Genomic DNA, 17,033 nt, shown 5'->3' with positions numbered 1-17,033 from the left:
TTCAAGGAAAACATCATATTGGGATTGGAATTTCTAAAACAGTTCCACACGACCATTCACTGCGCCGGTATAAGTGTCAAATTAAGTAAGCCAACCACCTCAACGGAGCATTGTACCGTGGCTATAGGAGAGGAAACCCCATCAAAAGAGGTAATAGATACAATGACAGCTACGAATAATGTATCCCCCAGACCTAAATTCTTAAACGATGAATTGAGTAAAACGCAATGTGAGATCGTTGAAAATTTTCTGGCACAGGAACTCCCTAAGTTCCAACAATTAAATGGCCTATCGTCAATAGCTGAACATAAGATTGTAATGACCGACGATCGACCCATTAAATTAAGATATGCTCCGCGAAATCCTGCAATGCAAGCCGTGATTAATGCCGAAGTGAGAAAGCTCGAAGAACGAGGATGTATAGAGCCGTCTACAAGCCCATACTGTTTCCCCATCACATTAGTCAGAAAGAAAAATGGGAATTGGAGAACTTGTATGGATTTTCGCCAATTGAATAAACGTTCTGTTCCAGATGCCTACCCTTTACCCCGCATCGACACAATACTGAATCGACTACGGGATGCCAAATACGTGAGTAGCCTGGACCTTAAAGACGGATATTGGCAAATACCTATGGCGAAGGAGAGCAGAAAATACACGGCCTTTGCGGTAGCTGGTAAAGGTCTATATCAGTGGAAAGTGATGCCTTTCGGTTTGCATTCAGCACCGGCAACCTTCCAACGGGCATTAGATAGTGTGATTGGGCCTGAAATGGACCCCCACGCTTTTGCATACCTTGACGATATCATCGTCATTGGAAAAACGTTTGAGGAACACTTGCGGAACGTGAGAGAAGTGTTCAGAAGATTGCGATCAGCTAACCTGAGAATAAACATTGAGAAATGCGAATTTTTCAGAAAAGAAACGAAGTATTTAGGCCATGTTGTGAGTAGCGAGGGAATAAAGACGGATCCAGATAAAGTTGCCGCAATAGTGGAAATGAAACCTCCAACATCGGTAAAGGAGGTACGAAGATTTCTTGGAGTAGCATCTTGGTACCGAAGATTTGTCCCACAGTTTGCAACAATTTCACAACCATTGACTAGTCTTCTTAAAAAGGGAAAACATTGGAAATGGGGTCCCGAACAACAAGAAGCATTCTCAGACCTAAAAGCAAAGTTAACTGAAGCCCCCGTTCTGGCTTGTCCGGATTTCACAAAGACGTTCATATTGCAAACTGATGCCAGCAACTATGGCCTTGGAGCAGTTCTAACACAGGAGTTAGATAACGTGGAACGTGTCATAGCCTACGCCAGCAGACATTTAAAACAGGCTGAAAAGAACTACTCAGCGACTGAAAGGGAATGTCTAGCCATACTGTGGGGCATCAGACACATGAGACCCTATTTAGAGGGTTACCAGTTTATAGTTATTACCGATCATTTGGCCCTAAAATGGTTAAATTCTATTGAAAGCCCTACAGGTCGACTCGCACGTTGGGCTCTCGAGCTACAGCAATATAATTTTTTGATCAGATACCGTAGAGGAAAACAGAACGTTGTGGCAGATGCGCTTTCGAGAACACCTTTGGAAACGTTAGACCTAGCCACAGTAAAATATGACACCAGTCCGTGCCCATGGCTAGAAAAGTTGAAGGAAACCATAACCAAGAATCCGAAGAAGTATCCAGACTATACAATCATTGAGGGAAATGTTTATCGACATTTTCCCAAGCAAATAAACGATGAAGATTGCACACCATGGAAGCTGTGTGTGCCCACCGGATCAAGGATTCAGGTCCTTAGAGAAAATCATGACAGTGTCACCGGAGGTCATTTGGGAGTGCGAAAGACTAGCAACAAGGTGGCGAACCGATATTTTTGGCCTGGTATGTTCCAGGACATCAAACGTTATGTCCAGCAGTGCGAATGTTGCCAAAAATATAAAGTCAGCCAACAGAAACCAGCAGGGGAAATGTTGATAAGAATCCCGGAGGAACCATGGGCCACTATTTGTGCGGACTTCGTAGGACCCCTACCGCGATCTAAGCACGGTAACTCAATGCTACTCGTTATTATGGATAGATTCTCAAAATGGACGGAGTTGGTTCCATTGCGGAAGGCTACGACAGAGGGATTAATAAAGGCATGCAGAGAAAGAATTATTTCTAGATATGGGGTTCCAAAAATATTGATAACCGATAACGGAACCCAATTCACTAGCAACCAATTCGAAAAATTCCTAGCAGAAATGGGTATAAAGCATCAACTTACGGCTCCTTACACCCCGCAAGAGAACCCTACTGAAAGGACAAATCGGACAGTGAAAACAATGATAGCACAAGTTTCGAAACAACATAATACATGGGACGATATGCTGCCCGAAATAATGTTAGCCATAAACACTAGTGCATCAGAATCCACTGGATATTCGCCGGCATACCTGACACAAGGAAGAGAACCGCGACTGCCCCAGGCATTATATGATCAGCTCACAACAGGAACTGGTGCTAGAATAGTCTTACCAGAAGACCGTGCCCAGGAGTTGAAAGGAATATTTAAGATAGTGCGTCGGAACTTGGCAAAAGCATCTCAAAACCAGCGGAGACAGTACAACCTTAGACGACGAGTTTGGAAACCAAAGATTGGGGAGCAAGTTCTAGTTCGTCTACATCCTCAGTCGAAGGCCGTCGAAAATTTCGCCGCCAAACTAGCGCCCAAATACGGAGGGCCGTTTGTCGTACAAAAATTCCAATCTCCAGTAATCGTTGTAGTCCGAGGAAAAGACAACATCACCCGCGTCGCGCACTTAAGTGAAATTAAGCCTTTTTATGAAGAACAAAATTAAATTGTAGACATAGAAGTAGAATGTTGATTGTAGTTCCACTTACGTTTATGTGATGCCATTTCATTATAATTTCTTATTTTATTTTTAGACATTAAATTGACAATACCCAAACTAATCAGTGTCCTAATATAAGCCCATACTTCAAAGACCATCGCAATTCTCAAAATTTCAACATCACGATGGAGCAAGATAGCCCCAACACGAAAAAATTCAAAGGGGCGAAGGAGAAATTTCGAGCTCATCTGGAACAAGTCGAGGCTCAAAGGCGAAGGACAATATTTTAGACGAAGGTCCTAGTACCAGCCGAAAGAGGAGAACAAATCAATACCGTAAGCCCAATCCAAGAAAGGGTAGCAGTCAATCCTCATCGCCCCAGCACCAAATATTTTACCGAATGTGCAGCACAACCCCGAATGACGTTCCACAGCAAAAGTGTAACACGACCGAAAACAACAGCGACGATATCGATGAAACTGACTCTTTGAACGAGGAAACCCAGCCTAGTAGTGACGTCCCGCGTACACCAACCTACGCCCCGTGTTTTGGTTCGCCAAATAGCTTTAAGCCGGCTTCCGATGTGCTCTCAACACCCACTTCAAGGTGCTCAGAAATGCCTGTTACACCGGGTAAAGAATGGTGTCGTGACTCAGATGACGCATCAACTCTTCCTCGGCCCAATATGGAGGAGTCGGGTGAATCTCAATCAAATTTCGAAATGGATGAAGAATGTCGGCGTATGTTTTACGGTTACTTAGAAACCTCAGTGACTCGGCGAGCACAGTCACCCTTATCCTCGAATAATTCCTCGCTGGATGAGTCGGATAACGAAGATCAACGTTCCTCGTCTCCGCCAAAAGGTATGGTCTGGGATTTGTCCGTCAGAAAGATAGCCAATACAATATCTCGGATTTCGCTGTTATGAGAGAACAGTTACTGTGCAGCTTTTGGTCCCCGACTCCGGGGAAAATCCAATATATGAAATAACCAACCCACCGCCGGATAATCATCGTACGCCCTCACCCACACCCGCGATAGGGGAAGAGATCAACACCGAAGATATCCATTCAATATCCAACACCTCACACAAACATGAGGAGGTTCCTACTTCATCCTCACATGCTTTCGCACATTTAGAGGAAGACTCCAGATCGACCGCAAGTAGTTTTGTGACAGTTTCCGAAGATCCTAGTTCTGAGTGGTGGACCCAATGGCAGACGCTGGTTGGTGTTCCTCCATCATCACCGCTATATAACATAACCGAACAAGCAAATCTGTTGCATAGTGATGACGTACAAATTCCATCGCAATCCAATGCTGCCGTCATATCGGACGATCACAGGTCCCCCAACGTGAAGGAAGATAAATCATTACCAGGAACGCCGGGACACGTTGTCGAACTGTCATCACCATCGATGTCTTCCCGATCGTCATCCTCATCCTCATCAGCCTCGTCGTCTTTATCGTCATCCTCATCCTCATCAGCCTCGTCGTCTTCATCATCATCCACAAGCCAAACGATGACACCTCATCAGCCAACATTGTGTAGCAGTCAACCTTCCATCGATGAAGTGTTTATACCCAGTAAGGAGAATAATAGCACACCAAGTACAATCAAATTGCCAGTCACTGAAATCCCAACTGAGTCAACGCCATCGTCCTCGACAGACAATCCCGTGAACGATAACACATTTCTCGAACTGCCAAATTATCCCGAAAACCTACAAATCCGTATCGAGAAGTTTAAAAACAATTGGAAAAAGGGACACAAACTGAAGCGAATTGTTAAACAAGATGGCAAGCAGTACCGCATAATAATATCAGCAGACGGGGTAGTGAAGGTATCTCTCCGAACTTCTGCAATTGGTCTCTAACATACCTTCCTATTCGACCGAGATATAGTCGAACCAAAGTGCCCATGTCGGAGAAATAAAAGGTTACATAACACCCTAGGGCTTCCTGGCTATTGAAACCCAATAGCAATAGAGAAAGCAAATCAAGGAATCAAAAATCAGAGGGAGGAAGAGATGCCATGTAACGCCCAAAAGTCATGCTTTCGTTTTTGGGGTACATTATTATTTTAAATACCATTTTTACTTACGTATGTTATATACATCAACTATGAATTATATGTTTTGTTTGAAAATGAATTAAAATATTTAAGTTATGAATTAAACTAACAGCTACTCAGGGTCATGTAATTTAAATGTATTTGAATATTAACGGTCACACAGGTCCCCTAGTAGAAAGAAGTATACTTAAAATACAACATTGGAACCCCTGGTGGCAAATGGCGGAACTACGCAAAACTGTCAGATTGGGATCAGCTGCTGTCATGAGAAAACAACAATCGTTGTCCAGCCAAAAAGGTATAAAAGGAGACGCATTTCACACAATCGAGATCAGTCTTCTGTTGATGGCTGGTAAGTCAAGTGTGATTGGGAGGAAGAAAAGGCGCGCAACCTCGGTTGAATTGAGTCTTAGTAAGCCAAACAATAAGCCTTGACTATTTGTGGTGACTGGACTGGACTGAACGCAGGGTCAAGTGAGGGTTGTAGCAATACTCCCTATTCTTCGGGCTGCGTTGACGGCGACTGAACGCAGGGTCAAGTGAGGGTTGTAGCAATACTCCCTATTCTTCGGGCTGCGTTGACGGCGACTGAACGCAGGGTCAAGTGAGGGTTGTAGCAATACTCCCTATTCTTCGGGCTGCGTTGACGGCGACTGAACGCAGGGTCGAGTGAGGGCTGTAGCAATACTCCCTATTCTTCGGGCTGCGTTGACGGCGACTGACGTACTCATCGGGCTGCTGCTGTGCCAAAGCTGCCGCCACCCGATTCGTCGTGCGCGTATTCATCAGGCCGCCGCTGTGCCAAGCTGCCGCCACTACTACTCGCCGCTGACGTATTCATCGGGCCGCCGCTGTGCCAAAGCCGCCGCCACCCTATTCGCCGCTCGCCTATTCATCGGGCCGCCGCTGTGCCAAGCTGCCGCCACTACTATTCGTCGCTCGCCTATTCATCGGGCCGCCGCTGTGCCAAGCTGCCGCCACTCTATTCGTCGCTCGCCTATTCATCGGGCCGCCGCTGTGCCAAGCTGCCACCACTGCTACCCGTTTATTAACATTTCGACTGAACTTTGTGATTTAGTGTTCTTCGTAAAACGTTCTGAACGTGATTTTATTGTGTTTAGTGTAGTGTTTAGTGTTATTTAAGGAAATAAATTTATAACGTTTTAAGAAAATATTTTTGCTTCACTCTCTCTCTCTTTATGTCCTAACAAATAAATTTTTGTGACGACTCTGGCCCCCGCTGAACCTACCCCCGCTTCAAAGTGAAAACACGTCGTCACATTACATTGCCGATTTGAATTTAAGTTATACCAAATAACAACCATCTGTGTTTGCAAAAACTGAATTTCGTCGGAAGTGTCAAAATTCACTCAATTTGCTCGTATTAATCGACCGTGGCATCAGAATATATGCCGAATTATCGCGAAAATATTCTGGATATAAAGCCATGTGCAGGCAAACATTTTGGGCGTAGACCGTGGACTTTCAAACAGGACTCAGCACCATCGCACTCAGCACGCGCCACCCAAGAATGGTTACAAAATGAGGTTCCTCGCTTCATTTCCAGCGCACAATGGCCACCAAAATCTCCGGATGCCAATCCGTTGAAATATTTATTGTGTCTGGAGTATTTTGGAAAGCAAGGTTGGCACTAAAAAATACCAAAGTGTCGATCACCTCAAGCAAGCGCTTCGCTGGGAATGGGCCAAAATACCGCAGAGCAATATTATATCTAGAAACCTGTATATTGCGTTTATTAAGCACATAAATATTTCAAAGCATTCTTGATATTGCACAAATATTTGGTATTTAAATCTGGCGACCTCTATGCAAATAATTGTCTATAATAAACTAATTAATGTGTTTTTTATTCGGGAAATCATAATTCAATCTAATCGACTGTTCTTTTTTATCTCGAAACTAATTTTTTGTGATGTGACATCTTTTCAATTAATAGGTGATATGATAAGAAAAACAATGGGTTAAGGACTTTAGAATAACAAGTTCTCCTCTAAATGGGAAAATATGTGAACCATAACTAACAGACGATTATATGTAATTTGTATCATCAGAATTGTCTTCTAAATCTCGTCTATACCGATAAACTGATATACATATGTATATTGTTGCAAAAAGTTTTCAAATGAAGAGTAAATTGACAATTTACAAATAATAATTTAACTATCCAACTGTTGTGGATTTAACATGAAAAGTTAGTCCTTCAAACGTTTTGAACTATTACCCAAAATTTGTTCCACTTTGTAACAAATTAGATTTGATTCCAACTCCGTTTCCAATTTGCAACGTGAAAAAACTAGTTTTATTTTCTGTCATGGTTCACACATAGATATATATACAAAATTTTTGCCTTCCGAAAATCCGATTGAATACAAAGTTACATATATCTGCAGTTTGTTTTTGTAGGTTTTTCTTTGTTAGACTACGACGAGGACATGTGTGACGAATTAAATGTGACGTTTTCAGCATGGTAGCATTAGCAACAGAGTCATGTGGCTGTTAAAGGTTTTCATTCGACTACATTTTGGTTTTTCGTTTTACTGTTTCTGTTGTTTTAACTGTAGAGTAAGAACAATTTTTCCAACCCCAAAACTAACTACATCGTGGCAATTGAACACAATTGAATAAGAAGCTGCAGAAACTGCAAATAACAACCTGTTTCTTGAAGTATAAAATAAGTTTATGTAGAGTGGACAACTTAAAAAACTAGGCCAGAAAAATTGCCTAGTAGACTTTAAAAATAAATTATACGAAATAAATAGGTGGGTGACAAACAATTATTGCATAATATGAAGTAAATTCAGTTTTCTTATTCCAGAATTTTTTCATCTTCTTTACATCTAACTATAAAAATTACATTTTTGCAATCGTTATTTAATTTCGATTACTTATAAATTAATTAAACATATTTACATTAAATTTAAAAATAATAGATTTCTCACAAAATTAGACGACTGAGTGGATTTATTTCGATTGCTTTATTTACGTAATATTATATAACAAGTAAAAAAACATTAAGTTCGGCCGGGCCGAACTTCCAATACCCTCCACCTTAGGTTCTTCTAATATACCAAAATTGAAACAAATGTGGGTAAATGTGACCCCATTATAAACTGCAAATTCAAATTTTTATCAAAATAGTGAATATTGAGAGGTACCTTTATATGGGCCTATACAACAACGCAATTTTTCGCCACCGGAGCTAGAACTCATTATGACCCACCCGTTATATGGGGGCTATACGAAAACGTGGACCCATACATACAATCTTTCGCCATCAGAGCTAGAACCCACCATTTCCCTACAAATATCAATTTTAAGACATATTCGTGGGAAAATGTGGCAAAAGTCATCAAAGTATCGAATATCTGGAGGTACCGTTATACGGGAGCTATACCAAAACGTGAACCTATACATAGAATGTTTCGTCACCACAGCCAGAACCCATTATGACCAAAAAATACCAATTTCTTAGCCACACGAACTAGGACCCATTATGACCTACAAATACCAATTTTCAGACAAATCTGTGAAAATTGTGGCAAAATATATATCTAATTTTCAATGCCAACCATCCTAGACACAATATACAATATACATTTGCAAAATTTAGACGCTCTACATTCATCCCAATGTTCGACATTTTGATAATTTTAGCCACATTTATCGATGGAAATATTTCAAGTTTAATATTTGAAACTCGGAAAGCGGTTTCGTCCACTATATGATGATACATGTTTCGCTGGCCTTTATAATTTAAAATATAACTTGCTGGAATTTTCAATTCAGATAACTGTACTTGGTGGGTCTTTAAAAGTTTGGTTCAGCTGAATCCATCTTGATTGTGTTTAAAAGTATATACACATTTTAATAAATTTGTCGAGATTATAGATATTTAAAAGTTATACCAATTTCTTATCCGATAGTCTTCGTAAAAGTCTTTAAAATACCAAAAAGTGGGCGGTACTGCGATATGGAAGCTATACAAATACGTGAACGTATTGTGTGTTTCGAGTACCATATTTTTAGTGTGACTAAAAACTCTGAAATACTGAATAAATGGAGGTAATTTCGGGAAATCGGGCCATAGAAAATCGTGAACCTACATAAACAATGTTCTTCAACCATTAGTAGATACCATTACGGACTCTAAATGCCTAATTTGAAACATGAAAAAATGTGGCTCAAATCGTCAAAATATTTTTTCCTTTGACACTTTCCCCAAAAAATAATATATAAGATTTAGACTCAGATCAGAATCGTATAAAATCGACAGTATAAAACTTAAACATACTTCAAATTATTGAAAGTGGAAACTTTTAATATACAAATTTTGAACATAATTTTCTTAAAAACTCTACTCCGATGATGACGAATTTCTGCAGAATAGCATTGCGTTTGTTTATTTTGTTTTGTTATTCTGCTTTGTGTGGTATTTTATAACCCCCTACATTCGAAAGCTGTCTCCATTAAAAGACCAAATGAAATGGCATCCATTGTTAAATGCACAATTTATATTTGAAAAAAGTTTAAGTGATCACAAACACTCTCTATTTTGTTCTCTATTTATGTTTATACAGTTTTTGCAACAAATGCTCCCCTAAATTCACACACATTTCAACAAAAGAATATGCCGAACATAGACTTGGCAGGACATGTAAACATTAATGCAACACATAGCTACTTACAAAAGTCTTCCTTTGTTTGGTTTGGTAGCCGCCCATGTTGCTATCGCTTTTTTCACCGTTAAGTTCAAGAATAAAGGAACTGTTGTTTAGAAGTCTGTACAAACAAAAAAAAAACTAACATTCCACACGAACACAGCTTCTGCTACTATGGACGATGACAGCATCGATGATAATTGACTAGGCCAGCTAAGGGTAATGTCTTAGAATTAAAAGTGAAGTTAGGTGATGGTATCAAGTGGTTTCGTTTCACTTGTTAAATTCCATGAAAGAAATTCCATGTTCGGTAATTTCCAATTCTGCAGTTTGAAGAATTAACGTGGAATATACAATTTTAATATTAATCCTAGTAATAATATTAAACCTTGGTCTCTTCGGTTGAAATCCGTTTCAGGACAATAGGAGTCAATTTTAATGTTTCTGTTCACTTGCCTGTCTAACAAACATTGAACTTATTAATATTTGTACCAGTCTAGGTTAGATGAGATATATTCTTTCCTTCTTCAAGAGGGTCAAGTTTTATTTTTTCACCTTATTTAAACATTATTTATTTCTACAAAAAAAGGGAGCCCGTTCAACAGATTGAGAGGGTTTATTTTCAAAATCAAAACTATTATGATTTTTAACAATTCAAAAATATTCACATATATATTCTCAATTTTATAAATTTTACACATACTATATAAATTTTACACATACACTCTCAGATACTGTCATTATTATTTAATATTGTTTCGCCAGGTCTTCCAATACAATACCACCTACAATATTCCAATTCTTTTAATGTCATTTAATCAAATTTATAAAGAAACAAGTAAGCAAAGGCTACAGGCGAGCGGGCCGACCGTTGAATACCCTACAACACTATAATAAACGATACAGTTTATATAGGCGAGATACTCGAAAGAATTCCACAAGATATTGTGACAAACAATAAAAGAAAACCATCAGGTTTCGTTCTCTAATATTCGAATAATAGCAATTTGAACTAATTTCCTCATTTCCAATTTATTGGTAAATGTTACACTTAAATGGTCTTCCTAGATCTGGAACCAATATTTCCCAAAGACCTATAATCTCTCAGAAGTGGCAAAAGATTAACATTTATTATTGGTTTTTGACTGAAACGCATCTATATGAGATACAGACATTTGACTATATTCTTCAACGAAATCAGCGTTAACGAAATAGTCAGAAGTGCGTCTTTCCTGTATTTGTGAATTCTCCAAAAAGTCACTGGAATGAACATTTTCGTATTTTGTCTACAAAAGTTGGCAAACTATTCACACATTGAATATTTTTGGATGGCCATCCAAAACTGCTTGGCTTTTGCAATGTCCGGTAACCCCCATTCAAATGTGCATGAGGATCGGGCAATAATTACGACTTGCTGACAATTTTGCACTTTTTTGTCCATTTCAACCCCTAAATATATGGCGATCATCTCCAAAAAGAGTAGGCTTCTATTCTGACCCTCATCTTATCCCCATGCAAAATTTCGTATGGATCGTTCCATAAATGCGATCTGTATAAGATATCCTGATATCCTAACTACTTAGTTTTGTTAGCTGTAGAAATATTACCAAATGTTTAATTCAAAATGAAAATATGCCAAAAATATGACAAAATTGAAAAAATATGAGAAAATGTTAGAAAATCAATATTTTCATCTCTAGAGAGATATTTTTATGCGATTTTTTTAGACGTTTTTTCTTTCCTGCTAAGAGGCCATTCTGAATTAATGAGAACTGTCGAAATCAGTTCAGCTGTTCTCGACATATAAGAGATTTTTCAAGCATATCTTCATTGATAAACATATATCGCACATATTTTGCTATATATCCGATTTGATGGATGTTAACATCAATGTAAAGATCAGAAGTAACCTTGTCATGGCTTTGTGATTTCGCCGGGATTTAAAATATTCGCGTTTTAATGAAAAATTTTGAATTTTTTCAACACAAAAGATATGGTCTATTTTACCCGCTAAATATTATCCGATGACCATCAAAACTGGTAGGCTTCTTCCCCGCCCTAAACTCTAGCTACATGCGAAATTCCGCGTCGATTGGTCTATAATTGCGACCTGTATAGCTACTGCAAAATCCGACATTTTTTCAGTATTTGGTCCATTTCAACCCCTAAATATTATGCGATCATCTTCAAAAGAAATAGGCTTCTATTCTGACCCTAACCCCACCTTCGTGCAAAATTTCGTAAGGATCGGGCCATAATTGCGACCTGTAGAGTGATTACAAATTAACATGGACAGACGTACAGACGGACAGACGGACGGACGGACATACATAGCTAGATCGACTCAGCTCGGCGAGCTAGGAAGATCCATATATACTTTCCTATATGGGAAACCAATATTCTGGCCCAATCAAACTTATAATACCCCCAACACATAGTGTTGTAGGGTATAAATACTCAGTACAATATCAAGTCAAAATTTAAAGAAGTTAAAAAACAGTAAGTTCAGTTTGAATAAACTCCACCATTTGGAACGAACTTGTAAACTTAAAAAAAAAAATCCGATAAAAATTCTGTTAAAATCTTTAAAATAGCGAATATAGCCTTTATATTGGGGTCTATACGATGTGGATCTTCATAGGCATTGTTTGTCATAAGCCGTTACCATATTAAAATTTGAAATTAGAAATAAACGCTGAATATTGTAGCTAAAATCGTCCCCGTTATATAGGAACTATACGAAGACCTGGACCTGCATAGACAATTTTCTGTCACATGCTGTAGTTCCTATTACGAACTATAAATACGTAATTTGGAACTACTCCTGTGAATAATGACGCTAAGATCATCAAAATACCGAATATAGGGAGGTACCGTTGAAAACGTGGACATACATGGCCCATTTACGAACTTAGCCTGCCTAATGGCAAAATAAACATGTGTGTAAAATTTGTAACGTGATTACAACAGACAGACAGACGGACAAATCGACTTAGAATTTTACGCTGATCAAGAATATATATACTTTGTTGGGTTTGACATTTGACAAGTTAATATACCATCAATAGCATGGTGGAGGGTATAAATTGGTATAAAAAACAAGTTAAAAAGTATCATCGATTTTGCCGACAGATGTATACCCTCAGCCAAAGTTTGTTTGTTTAGATATATATGTAGACTTGTGTTATGATTATTTAAGCTTTTGACTCTTTCATGAGGGAGTTCCGAAAGGGTTGGTCAATATTCTTCATTTCGAATCTGGCCTAAGTCGGATATAAGTATTACAAGATACCAGATTTGGCCTGTATCGACTACTTCGTGTTCTTTATATGAAATACTTATAATTTTTGGAAAACGTGCAAATGTGTGCCACGTACGAGATATAGTGGACCGAAGTATTCTACTTCATCTAATAATAATAAGAAATATTGGGATATGCAAAATGTAGGAAAATAAACTAAAATAGTTGTGGCACACAAAATTTGGCGAAAATCGCTGATGTTGACCCTTTGTGGGGAACGTTCAAGAAGAAGTCAACATATATATTTCATCTTCACAACAGTTCTTTTGTTGGTGGAAATATTGGGATGTGCTACGTTTGAAAATAATCGGATGCTTACTTCGCCTTTAATGAGTGTCATGGATATTCAAAATTTGGACCCGTTATGGGCGAAGTACCAGATGAAAAGGTCCGTTCTATACGTTGTTGGTAATAGAATTGGGATGTGTGGAATTTGAAGAATATGGGACACTTATTTCTCATTATTCAAAATATTTAAAATGTTTTTGAATGTTTAAATATATTTGTAATAAAGGGGTTCTCAACAAAATCTATTCATTTATAAAGTTACACATTCCAAAGTGAGGAAGACCATGTGTGGTGTGCTTTGTCAAAAACTTGTACTCATATTTCAAAAACTGGACAATGACGGAGGAGGTGTTCCTATTTTCATTGTTTCACCTCAAGCAGATGATATTAACACACATCTCAACTTGTAAAAAGGTTTTTTTTTAACCGTCAGCCAGTTTTTCTGTGAGCATCCGATTAGCAAAATATTATCTTTACAAAATATTATCTTTAGCAAAATATTATCTGTTATTACCTCCAAGAATTAGGTCTAGCGTAATTTGTCTTTTTCAGGTTTAGGTATAAAAGCTATGATGCTAGTCTTCGTAAGGAGTAAGTGAATTTTAATAAGTTTTCAATAGTTGAACATGCATCTGCCTTTTTGCAGACAATATTTGAGCAATCATGCTGTTTTAAATAGCAAAACCAGTTAGGCTCCAGGAATTCCAAATATTTTATCATGTAACATTATTATTTTTACATACATATGTATCACTTCTTAACATGGTACATAATTTATGAACTATACCAACATTACAAACAAACACAGTCATTGGGTTATTTTAAAACAGTGAACGTTGAAGTTACAGACACATACATTCATGAGAAGATTCAACCAAGCTGAAGGAATCTTTCACTCGAATTTACACGTTTACACAAAGCCCCTTCATATAACCACGTTCCACTCATTCTGATTGTTCACACGCATGAACATATTTGCAACTCGAAAGAGTTATGACTTAGTGGGGTTTAAGATGAAAAGTTGTTATTGAGAAATTTTAGTATTCTACCAAGAAATAAATATAGTGAAAAAAAATTAATGTTCGAGAATGATTTCCAAATAATGCTGCTCATTACAAATAGATTGAATATTGAAACAAATTGGGATCCAAGAAAACTACCAAAATCACGCTGAAATATGAAATGAGTATGTGTGTGTAAAATTGCTTTATATAAAATCTGAAATGGGATGAAAAAAAGAATCGGATATCCTGAAAAGAAGAACACTGCAAAGCCCTAAAGAAGAAAAAAGTTTCCGATTGAAAACTGGGTGTCCTGTAAATAACTTGGTAGATGGCGTCGCAGAAGACGACGAATTCACTATCAAACACTACATCTTCCTTAATACTTCTCGTAACTCCTCTAAAATGGTCAAAAATGGAATAATCATTGCTTAAACCTTTAAATGAGTCCTATTTTCTTCAAACTTCGCAATAAAATTGCAAAATCATAGTCTGAGTCGGATACGGATAATTTTATTGATATCGAAGACTGAGCAGCGAAAGAGGTAAACTTTGGTATTGAAAGTTGGACATATAGTTCCATGTTTGGTATACCCAGATTTAATGTGCTTTGGATGTTTCAGTCACAATTTTAATCCAAATTTGCAGATTGTGTAGGTAGCATATAACTCGAAGTTTTGGTAAGGATCCCATATAACTGTTCCTCCATAGATTTTTGTCACACTTTTCCTCGGAGTAGTTTCAAATTTCCCTATCTTCAGATATCCCCCCATATTATAGTAGCTTTCGAAATTCATAATTTTTGCGATTTCAGCAACAAATTTGGAGTTCGTAATAGGCACCACGTTATCTGGTAGATAATTGTCTATAGAGGTCCGAAACAATAGCTTAGTCGATTTAATTGTCTCATCTGTCTCATGTGTTGTTTAGGATGATTGGCATTGAAAATGTGCTACACCGACCTATGTTTAGATGTAGCCCCATATGGTGTCTATCTCGGTACTTGGCATAATTTCGAAGGAAATGAAATTTCTGAAAAAAAATTAACAATTTGTCTAAATTTATTACTTGGAGAGATACTAAACGATAGAAAAAAGTTTGGGGAAAAAGTTAACAATTTGTCTAACGTGATTATTTTGGAGAGGTGCAAACGGAAAGATAATTTTAATATACGTGTGGCATGTAATGGGTTTGAGGAGATATTCCCAATACAATTTTCCCGATGTTATGACAATTTTCTTTTTAGAACTTAGATACCAATTATTTTTAAACCTGAACCTTTTTGAGCAAGGAATGTTAATGACAAACTATATTATATTTTTTTCGTCCAGCGAATAAAGTAATTGATGTGTTCAAATCGAAAGATAAATTTAATAGGGAAATGTAAAGAATTCAGAGTTGTTCCAATAAAACAAGGAGATTTTTTTATTTTATTTATTTATTTATTTATTTATTTATTTTTTTTTTTTTTTTTGGAGTTGACTCTCATATCTCTCTGACGTCAAATTCCGATCAAAACTACTTTGAACTCTTAAGCCCATTTGCTCTTGCTGCCAATATTAGATTTAGTGTGACTATAAGAGATATCGGTCAAACATTTTAGTAACTGCTGTGATCATACCTCGTTTTTAGAAATAAACCAACATCAATTATAATGTAAATCATGTGCCGGTATGCAAGTGTGTGTGGGAGGGTACATAATATATGCACACACGTTAAGTTACACATATCTATGCATACTTATTGGAATGCATATACTATGACGAAAAGCAGGCAAGATGTGCAACAACCATAAAGGGAATGTTTCTTTAATGCGAATTGTTCATCTTTGGTGTTCCTCCGCAATACTGTTTGCAGCAGTTGATGGCATGGACTAAGGGCAACGAAATCTTTTGTATATACATTGGTGTGGGTGGGTGTTGCTGGAGCCGAGAGAAAGAATACACACATACCCAAACATATTAACTTTGAATTGAAGAAAGATCATGAAAGTGAAATCTCTTGTGTATTTCTTGAAAGGAAAGAAACAATAAAGAGAAAAGGAAAGTAAAACCATTTCGAATTTTTAAACTTTATTTTTTAGGATGTGACATTGCACTAAATTCTTATACTACCCTTACTTTTTTCTTTCTTGGCAATTTATCCAAATACAAATTGTTCCAAATTAAATTCGCATCGAATATTCAAGGAAGAATGTTTTATATTTTTTGTGTTATATTAGCATTTAAATTTGGGGTTTCTCTCGTTGCGCTACTTCAACATTACAATACATAGACATACATAGGTACATATACACTATAAAACATTGCATTTTTCACCTGAATTATTGCAAATAGCTTGAGGCTGTCATGCATATTGGGAATAATTTTATTGATTTTCAATAGTGAGAATCATTATCGTTATGTTTGACGAATGATCGACGTAACGAAAAGAATTGAAAAATCGCGGATGCTTTACAAATTTACTCCCAAAGCGTTTTTGAAAAAAAAAAACAAAGTGTTTAATTTAAATTTAAACTTGATGCGGTGCTACTAAAGTTTAACATAGAATTAATTTCCATCCATTGATTATGCTTACCTTATTTTACCGATAGCGTCGGTAATTTCTGGAATTAGTTGGGGAATCACAATACAGAGCCCCAAGAGAATGAAATGTGATAAAGCTAAATACCAATAGGGCAATTAAAAACCAGTAAAGAAAGTCCTAAAGTCGGGCGGGGCCGATTTTATGATACCCTACACCACTTTGCTAATTTAGTTAAGCTCCACTTAATAATTAAAAGTTTTTATGGGAGAATTCAATCATACACGCTATGATTATAATTATAATTTAAAATTCAAAGGACTAAA

The 17,033-nt window shown here is 37.4% G+C and overlaps 1 protein-coding gene across 1 annotated transcript; it reads left to right on the top strand.

Annotated features, from left to right (window-relative positions):
• The first annotated feature begins 3,241 nt into the window (after positions 1-3,241).
• On the top strand, positions 3,242-6,184 carry LOC131804468 (uncharacterized). Its single transcript, XM_059127401.1, has 3 exons — positions 3,242-3,622; positions 3,738-4,945; positions 5,079-6,184. Exons 1-2 carry the CDS (start codon positions 3,242-3,244, stop codon positions 4,716-4,718), a joined length of 1,362 nt encoding a protein of 453 aa, XP_058983384.1. The 3' UTR covers positions 4,719-4,945; positions 5,079-6,184.
• The last annotated feature ends 10,849 nt before the right edge of the window (positions 6,185-17,033 follow it).

Source organism: Musca domestica, unplaced genomic scaffold, assembly GCF_030504385.1.
Source record: "Musca domestica strain aabys unplaced genomic scaffold, Musca_domestica.polishedcontigs.V.1.1 10, whole genome shotgun sequence".
In the NCBI taxonomy this organism is placed as follows: Eukaryota; Metazoa; Arthropoda; class Insecta; order Diptera; family Muscidae; genus Musca; species Musca domestica.
This window is presented reverse-complemented; position numbering and strand designations above follow the sequence as displayed.